The 9,392-nt window shown below is 35.7% G+C and overlaps 1 protein-coding gene across 2 annotated transcripts; it reads right to left on the reverse strand.

The window, feature by feature from the left end:
- Positions 1–1,849: 1,849 nt before the first annotated feature.
- On the reverse strand, positions 1,850–8,313 carry LOC142173009 (uncharacterized). Of its 2 annotated transcripts, XM_075237551.1 has the most exons (9): positions 8,175–8,313; positions 7,476–7,832; positions 5,581–5,666; positions 4,052–4,130; positions 3,913–3,972; positions 3,609–3,730; positions 3,455–3,526; positions 2,289–3,152; positions 1,850–2,167 (listed from the first exon to the last, which is right to left on the reverse strand). In XM_075237551.1, exons 2-8 carry the CDS (start codon positions 7,830–7,832, stop codon positions 3,050–3,052), a joined length of 879 nt encoding a protein of 292 aa, XP_075093652.1. In that variant the 5' UTR covers positions 8,175–8,313; the 3' UTR covers positions 1,850–2,167; positions 2,289–3,049. The 2 variants fall into 2 exon arrangements, with proteins under 2 accessions (XP_075093652.1, XP_075093653.1); XM_075237552.1 differs by lacking the exon at positions 8,175–8,313 and having other exon boundaries at positions 7,476–7,899.
- Positions 8,314–9,392: the final 1,079 nt, after the last annotated feature.

The following is a 9,392-nucleotide window of genomic DNA, read 5'->3' on the forward strand; positions in this document are numbered from 1 at the left end:
CCGAAACTTGAATTGTATGCCTCTGTTCTTCAGGCGGGCTCTTAACTTCAAAAAGACAAAAAGTCGATTGAAAACTAAAATTTGAATTGTATCACCTCTGTTCTTCAGGCGGACTCCTGATTGCTGAATTTGAAATTGAATGTATTCCTCTATTATCCAGGCGGGCTCCTGACTGCTCCTATGTATATCAAAATAGGAAAAATATATATAATTACGTTAGCACATATTTTGCTAACGAGTGCACTGATAATTCGCATATTAATTTACTATCTTGATTTTGTCTTTAAATGACAATGGATTTGTTATTTAACAAAAAACGTAACATGCAGTCGCAGCAGTTTCACAGCACTAAAATTTACAAGTTGAGCAAGATAATACTTAGTAGATTCTTAAAGTAACTTGGGGTTACATTAAGCATTTTTTACCAAAAAATCAATTATTTACATCTTACAAGAAATGTACAAACTATGGCATACGGTTAGTTCCACTTTCGTGGAAGAAAAATATTTCATTTTCAATGTCTCAAATCTTAGAAATATAGAGACGTGCTTCTTACTAGTTACTAGTAATTTTCTTTAAAAGGAAAATGAAAGAAGAGAAGAAGAACATCGTTGTGTATTCAGTTGATTAGTCTCAATTCATTCGATTCCAGACCTTAATTGGTAACAAACTAGAAAAAGCACGTGGAGTTGCAATCCGTAGATAAGTCATCTTTTATTAATTTTAGGTAAATCGTAAACTTAATAAAAGATAGAGGTAATTATGAAGTACTATATATGTCGTTGCCATCCTTTTACCTATCCTAAACCGAGGGGTTATTGTTGTTGCTTTAATTTGGTCCAAATGCATATAGCTTAAGTTAGTTGAGCATCCTTATTTTTTATGCTTTTTTTTAAAACTATCTCAAAGAATATTTAAATATCTTTACAATAAAAGTTCAACTTTCAAAAAAAAGTAATGTTAGTTATCTTGTGGAGATTCTGTTAGACTTTAAAGTTTACACTTATCTTGATATTGAAGTATAGTAGATTGATTTATTTTATTAATTAGATAAAAAGGCAAATAAGAACAAGTCATCAATTAGAAATTTTTTACTTTAACGAGTAAAATAATGACATGAAAATTTGATAGTAATTGATTAATTTTATGTGGACCTATTTAGTGAAATACCAGATCTAGCTTGGACAAAATAAATAGATAATGTCATGGCATGCAGAACATGGACCTAAGGATGTTTGTCATTTTGTAGTAAAAATTGCACGGGCGCCCTATTTGGTCGCCCCTATTTAACTTATACCTATTTTTTTAAAAAGAATTTAACTTGTATCCACTTTTAAACAACTTAAGCACCCTTTCTCCTCCTCCCTCTCCTCCTTTGTTTTCTACTTCTTCTTCTTCTTCTTCTTTCTTCTGCTGTTGGTGCTGCTATGAAACTTCAGTTCATAGTATGAACTTTCTACTGAAGATTAACGTTTGCTGCTTATGTACTTCGACCAACCTAATATCTTCCAAAAAAATAAATACAAAAAGCTAGCCACAAGTCATCTTTGTTGCGAGCTTGTTGTCTTCAAGCACCTTCAATACAGAAAGCTAAGGGATGATAGCAAGGGAAAACAACATAATGGACCTCGCAAAAGAAGAAACTCTTTTGTAGTTTACAACCTTTCCAACTCAATGTTGTGTTTGTCTAATTGGTTCTTCAACTACTTCCTCCAATTTTGAATCAGTCTCTTCTGCTTGGTTATAAGCTCAGTCTTTGTTTTCAACTCTTCTTTCATTTTTGCAATCTCCTGTTCTTAACTTTTGGTTATAAGCAACAAAAGTTAATAATGCTGAAGTTTAGCAAATATAAACAAAAACTTCAGCTACTAGAATGTTGAAGTTCAGCAAATACAAAAAAAACTTCAACCCTGAAGTTCATCACAAACATAACAAAGCTTCAGCTAAAACATGCTGAAGTTCAGCAAATATAGAACAAAACTTCAGCTAAAACATGCTGATGTTCAGCAAATAGAAAACAAAACTTCAGCTACCAGAATGCTTAAGTTCAGCAATTACAAACAAAAACTTCAGCCAAGACTTGGTTCAACAATTTTTGCTACTTCAGGCCCGTCTACTAGAATGTTGAAGTTTGCGTGATTGTCTTTGCTACTTTAGGCCCGTATGCCTGAAGTTACGCGAAAAGTGAGTACGATTGCAATTTTTTTTGCAAAGCGGGTATAAGTTAAAACGTGACCCAAAAAGCGGGTATAGATGCAAATGCCTCATTTTGCAGTAATTGAGTTCACCTTGATAAATTCCAGGAATCATGCACATTGATAACAAAGTGGTCAAAAAATATCTGCATTTGGTTGATCGAAGCTTACACCTTCGCACCTGTAATAGCATGTGATAGATGAAACTTACATGTTTCTTGGTTTAGAAGTCTATCAAACGTAGCAAGCAAAACCTTAAAAGCAGTTTCTCATAGTACAATCGGATGACACTTTCGCATTGTATAATGTGATTTTCAACCTCTAATTTGAGAATTATTTCCTGCTCTACGCATGAAGATGTATCTAATTTGTTGTTTCAACTTACAGTTGATGATGAGTGAGGTTTGTTATAATGGTAAAAACACTTCCACTGCCAATTGATAGGTGGTGGAAGATATTGCTTTGATACGACTCTGTCGCTTACACGAAGTTGTAGTCAAAATCTAAGGGAAACCAGTCAAGAGGAAACTTGCAGCTTTCTATACTTCTGTTGTCCCTCACACCAGCATGGCTACACGTACCTAATCAATATAGAGGACCGTAGGCTAAGTTCATCTCCAAAAAGTACGGATGTAGCGAGCCCAAAATGCATTTTTGGAAGCCAAAACTAGATGCTTCATCAAGAAGTTGAAATGCTTCTGACGGAAAATCCTCGAATAGCACCAGTATTAGCAGCTTGAAAGCCTGAGTGGTAAAAGCCTGCTCTCTGTAGTTGTTTTTGTCCTTACAACCTTTCTTTACCTTCAATATCTTTGTTTCATCTTCTCATAAGAGCTTTCAGAGTCAACAGTCATCTATATCTTGTGAACACTGTAACCGGCATCCTCCGATGTCAAGTTCTCCCTCCAGTTCTCAAATTCAGATTCACCAAATACTACTTGCTTGATACCAACATAGCTGTTCAGAAGATATTATCGAGGTGAGTCTATGGCTACAAACTAGCAACATGCGGAAAACAAATGGCAAGAATACAACACAAACAATCTGCCTGAAAAGTACAACTTAGACAGCCTATTTAATGTGATGCTCTGTTGCCCAACACAATTAATTGAGATGAAAAAGAAGGTGGTGTTTGCCAATAATGGTCTGCAGAGGCTAGGATTTAGGTTCCAGGCATACTCATCTTGAATCAAAAAATTGTTTGCATGTTGGGAGAAAGAGAAAGTCTACTTCAGAATGAAGAAGGAACTGAAGCTTACTCGAAGCTTATCTGTGTCAAAGCATTAATCAGTACATCCAACAGTAAATGCTCACTTGTCCCAATGTCCACCCTATCATAAGAAAAAGTCAATTTATAAGCAACAAGCACCATTTCATATCCAAGGATAACTAATTCAACAAAATAACCTTTACCATATGCGAGCCAGGTTATCCTGAATCTCAAGATCCCCAATGTTATAGAACGTAGTAGGATTTACATTTGCCCCCTGAACAGCATCATAACTTGGCCTTTTGTCCAAAGGAGATTGTGACAACTGCCATGAAGAAACTTAGTTGGTTGAGCCTAAAATATAAGACACCTCTGACGCTGTGAAAGGCTATTGTTTGAGCTTCATCAAGTAAACACATTACTACCATTTTAGATTGACAGATTATTTCTTTTCGTTTCCAACCTCTAAAATAAGCACATAAAAAGTACATAATTTGCGGAACTTACTTGCATATTCAGTGAATTGCATCCACCAAGACGTCCAACAATGTGCCAAGAACGAATTGTCTGCAACAAAGTTATGAAAACTAAGTCGATAAAATCCATAAGCAAATGTATCAAGAATCATGAAGCGTAAATTACTTACATCACAAATCAAGGAGATATCCTTCTCCAACGGGGCATTGTAGAACTCAAACCATATGTAGGAGTTTGTAAAATCAAATCTGAATCAGAAGTAAGCAAAATTTGTTATGAAAAATTCACTCCTGAAAGGATCTGCCAGCAAATCTCAGATCTAGCATGGTACTCTTTCAACGGCATGCAGAATATTTGTCAGATAATTATCCTTCAGTCAGGATTGTGGGAAAATGTAACTGTAATGAGATACAACCAAAGGACTAGAATTGTACTACTACGCTAAAACTCACACTTTCTGTTCAATTGCTGACATAAACGTGCTTCAGAGAAAGGTGGAATACAGAAGAAGTTGTGCTCGTTGCGGGGTAAGTCATCACCAGGCATATTCACCAAAAAACAGAGAAACTGTCGAGCATGTTCACTCAAGAAAAGGTTCAATCCCCTATTATCCTTCTAAATATAATCAAGCATACAAGTCAAGAGGGAAAGGAGTTGAATAAAAAGAAAGACGACTTTTGATTTCTCTCAAACAGGCACCTCTTTTATCTTTCCTAACAAAACTATAATATTAGGCATTTCAGGACTATATTAGCAATGGGGTGTTCCAGTCTATAGTCATCTATTGTTGAACTAGAAATCCTTCTCTGACAATTTAATTGGAATGGAACTGACAGCAGTTCTAAAGAAAGTCATGCACGTCGAGTGAAGGGCTAATATCAAATTTACAGATTACTCGATACTTGTGATGGTGGGAGGTACCTCCTGAAATTAGTCGAGGTGCGCGCAAGCTGGCCCTGACACCGCGGTTTATAAAGAAAAAGTATTGTACAAAAGGCAAAGATGAATATAATTTTGGTACTTTCTTGTTATTTGGATTATTTCTTGTTATGTACATTGTGACCTATAAAATAATCAAATATGTCCTTTGCAGACATTAATGTGTTCTGACAATATATATAGATTATGAAACGATTCAAGATATTTTTTCAGATAACAATTACAATCCATTTTTGCTCAACGGATACAAAACACCCATGCTTTAGCACCTGGTGCAACATCAAGCAGAATACCACTTGTAAATAATCCAAGAAGCATGACGGATATAATAACTACTAAAGGTAGTAAGAACAACGACAACTAATTCATCAGCTAATTCCCAAAAAGTCGAAAACTAAGATTATATATTAGTATCAGTTGTTTCATTTATGTTTAATTTTTATTCAGTGTGAATCCGCTCATGCCCAATCCTGATGAGCGAGTCCATGCTAGACTAGATGCATCAACATACGTGTTTCACCAACTTGAGGTTAGCAGATAAAATAAAACCCCAGTCAATGGAATTAAAAAGCAATCGTATGAAGAACAAGGAGATCTCACGGATTTGTTCAGCTTTAGAGTGGAACTCAGTGAGAAAGGTAATATTGCTAATTCTATCAGACAAACCAAAAGGATGCAATTAATGATTGTTAGATTCATCAAGTAATATGTTTTCTCAGCATGGTTAGTGTCTACTCTCGTGCATGAGTCTAAACTTACTTGTTGAACGTCACATTCATGGGTGTTGCTGAACCTGTCTTCGTATGTACTATTTTATTCCTTTTCTTTCTCAATCTCTCCTCCATCTGATAACAAAGTAAATACAGTTAATTAGCAACAATATTAAATTAGAAGTAGACAGAGCAAACTACGAGCAACTAGAAAAGTAGACATTTGTTTTACTTCACTGATGTCCAATATACCTCTAACACAGATGTTCAAACCAACAAAAAATTCCAATTCCAATTCTAATTCACACCCAATTGAAAAAAGCCACAAACATGAAACACAGAAGACAAGTGTAACAAAAACCATAACCTGCATAACTATATCAAAGTAATTGAATTAATTTGCACTTCCTTTCAAGAGGCAAGAGGTGAAGCAAATGGTGGTTGCTACCCTTGCTGAGACTGGTATGAACCTTTCAGATGATATTATTGAGAGCATAATCGACAAGGTATTTCAACAACCTACAATTAAATGCTAATTTTGATCATTTTTTCATTTGAAGGAGCGTTTTCTTATTTATATCTGTTTAATAGTGATATATCCAATACTAGTTTCCCTTGATTATTTGGCTTGTTGTCCGTCTCATTGAAGTTTCGTCCCGTCCTGTTTCTATCTTCTCAGAACCACATCATATTCTTAGAGAAACTTTAGTGATTTAAAGCGTGAACAGGAATTAAGGATGGGACCATCTTTAGCTTTGTTCCTCCCATAGACAAGATATCGACAGTGTTTGATACCAACAGTGTCAGTAAGAAAGTTGTTGAGAAACCATTCAACTTCTGAGTTGGAGTCTCTTCTTTCAACTCTCCCCTGCATTATGCCACAAAATGGTATAGTATAGATATTTTATATTGGGAATTTTCTCGTTTATTTGACTAATGTTGAGTAGTTTCTGATTCACTGTTAATTATGTGTTTGCTAAGACTTAGAGGTCTTCCATCTGGATGGCAAGTATACTTCTCGGCTCAGATGTTTTCTACCCTTGCATGGAAGATGAAATTTTATTTTAGTGTGTATGATACACGACCCTTGAACCGAGGGTCTATCGGAAACAGCCTCTCTATCCTCACAAGGTAGGGATTAGGTCTGTGTACACATTACCCTCTTCAAACCCCACTTGACGATCCAAGTGCCTTCATTCTCTTGTTTCTCTAAGAAGTTGAGACTAATTTTGAGCTACGAAATAAATATCATCCTAATTTCTATTTGTGAGTATGTCCGGAAGATTAAGGTAGAATGTTTTTAGGTAGCCGAGCATTTTTCTTTGTCTTACTCAGTTCGCTAGCATTAGTGTTAATATGATATCTGTTATTCATAGATGACTATTACTACCTAGAGTTTGATTGCATTCTTGGATTCGATCTTATATCATCTTGCTATTATTCCTACTTGTTGCAATTACCTTTTCTTTTTCACTCGTTCTCTAGCCGAGGGTCTATCGGAAACAGCCTCTCTGCCCTTCCAGGGGTAGGGGTAAGGCTGCGTACATCTTAGCTTCCCCAGACCCCACTCATGGGAAACCACTGGGTTTGTTGTTGTTGTTGTTCCTTTCAAGAGAAATTAACTAAATGGATACAAAATTATTAGGAACAAACAATCGGGCAATCTTTTTTTATTTTTTACGATGATATTGTTCGGTCCAGCTTGCGCGCATCTCGCTATTTTATTGGGTACCTGCTACCTCCCACAACTCTGCCCACCAAGGCTTGGGCAGCAAACGGAAGAAATCACCTAGTGCTTTATTGTCTCTGCTGAGATTCAACGGATTTTAACCTGAAACCTTATGATCGGCAATAATTAAGATGATTTGTACCAAAGACGAAGGAAACAAAAACAAACAACCGCAAATTAATTCAAAAAGCATATGAGCCAGCAAAAAAACTGACCATTGACTGAGCTTTATCCGGATCATCAAGACAGCTGCCAAGAATCTCAGCAAGCTCAGGATCTTTGTCATAATTCTTCTCATCTTCTCTACCTCTAAACCCTCTACTACGAGAAAAGCCCTCCTCCTCCCCCTCCTCCATTTCCACATCAATATAATCGCCATCATCGTTGTTTTCTTCAAATGTGGTCAGCAAAGTTTTTGCCCTTTGGCAGTTCGTTAGCGTCCTCATACATGAGCTTTGCTTGGGATGAAAACTTAGAATTGAGTGGCAATGACTAAATTGGGGTGAAAAAACTCTGCTATGGGAAGTCCGAGGTAGTTGGAAAAGAGATGCACTGTGCTGCAACATAAACATCTACAAACAGAATCTTGATTATAAACAACTAAAAACAAGAACATATTAACAACAACAACAACAACGACCCAGCAAAAACAACAAGAACATATTAACTAATAAATGTGTATATATATATATATATATATGAGACAAATAAGAACATATATTGGGTGCGTTTGGTATGAACAATAAGAACATATATATATTCTTGGAAAATATTTTCCGTTATACCAAACACACCCATTAACTAAAATTAGTTGTTAACACTAAAAAACAACGCAAAAGATAAGGGTTTTGGCCTAAATGGTAAGTAATATGCAGGAAATAAAATATGTATGGAGAGAAAAAGCAGAAACATACACTTTGATGTCGTAAGGGAAAAAGAAGCTGAAGAGCTCGCTGCAGAAAGAGATACGAAGGAGCAAACTAGCGCTGAGGATAGATGGACTAGAAAGTTGCTTGGAAATTGTCGATCCAATAGTTTGTTTTTCGTCCGGCTAGTAGAAGGTAGTTGGGCTTGGGCCAAGTTCCTTCTAACCAAGGGGAGAAATTCAAAAATACCCAAGTTTATAAGTGATCATTCAAAAATAGCCACAGTTTCAAAAGTTATTGAAATTTTGACATTGTTTATGTAAAGATAAATTTGAACAAAAATACTGTTCAAAATCCGAAAAATACTCCAACATAATATACTGGAACTCCAGTATAATATACTGAAGCTCCAGTATATTGTATTGGAGCTAGCAAAGTATAGTGGTCCAGCATAATATGCTGGAAGTTCATACACAGGTGCACCGAACTCCAGTATATTATGCTGGACCGGTCTCTATTGCAGCAAAATAGTAGTTATTTTTCAATGACTTGCAAACGCTAGCTATTTTTGAATGACCAGTCCGAAAACTGGCTAGCTCGTGCTATTTTGACTCTAATCAAGTGATCCAAAATCTTCTTGGGCTTTGGCATATTTGACCGGTCCATCAAAAATAATTACAAGCGTAAGCCAAAGACAAAAGAAAGATAAGGCTACATTAAATTACAACTTCAAATCTTTCTCATTTTTTGCATTCATGCTTCGAGTGGCTTACAAGATAAACCAGTGTATCAGTTTGTGTACCTGGTATTTGGAAAGCAAGGAAAGAAGATGAAGATCAGTAGAAGCAGCAGTAGTATAAATACACAGCAACGCAACAGCAAACCAACAGCAGCAATTCGACCCAGATTCAAGGCCCAGAAAACTTTTATCGACTATTACTTGAAGGCGTCTATATTATATAAAAATCCCAAATATTTTTTTTTCTAAAATATTTCATACCAAAATACTTGTATTTATAATTTTATAAAGGATAATCCAAGGGATAAATCAAATATTGATGTCAAAAGTATACTCTAAGGAGTCGTTTGGTTTGAATTTAAATTATGCTGAGATTAGTTGTATTGAGATTAATTATGTTGGAATTAGACATCCTAGTATTATTCCTTATTAGTTGTTTGGTATGTTGTATTAATCCTAGGATGTCAATTTTACTGCTTTATCGCGGGATAACTTATCCTTGGATTGTTGTTCCACCCTCTGGCAAA

This window comes from Nicotiana tabacum, chromosome 18 (genome assembly GCF_000715075.1).
Source record: "Nicotiana tabacum cultivar K326 chromosome 18, ASM71507v2, whole genome shotgun sequence".
NCBI lineage: Eukaryota > Viridiplantae > Streptophyta > Magnoliopsida > Solanales > Solanaceae > Nicotiana > Nicotiana tabacum.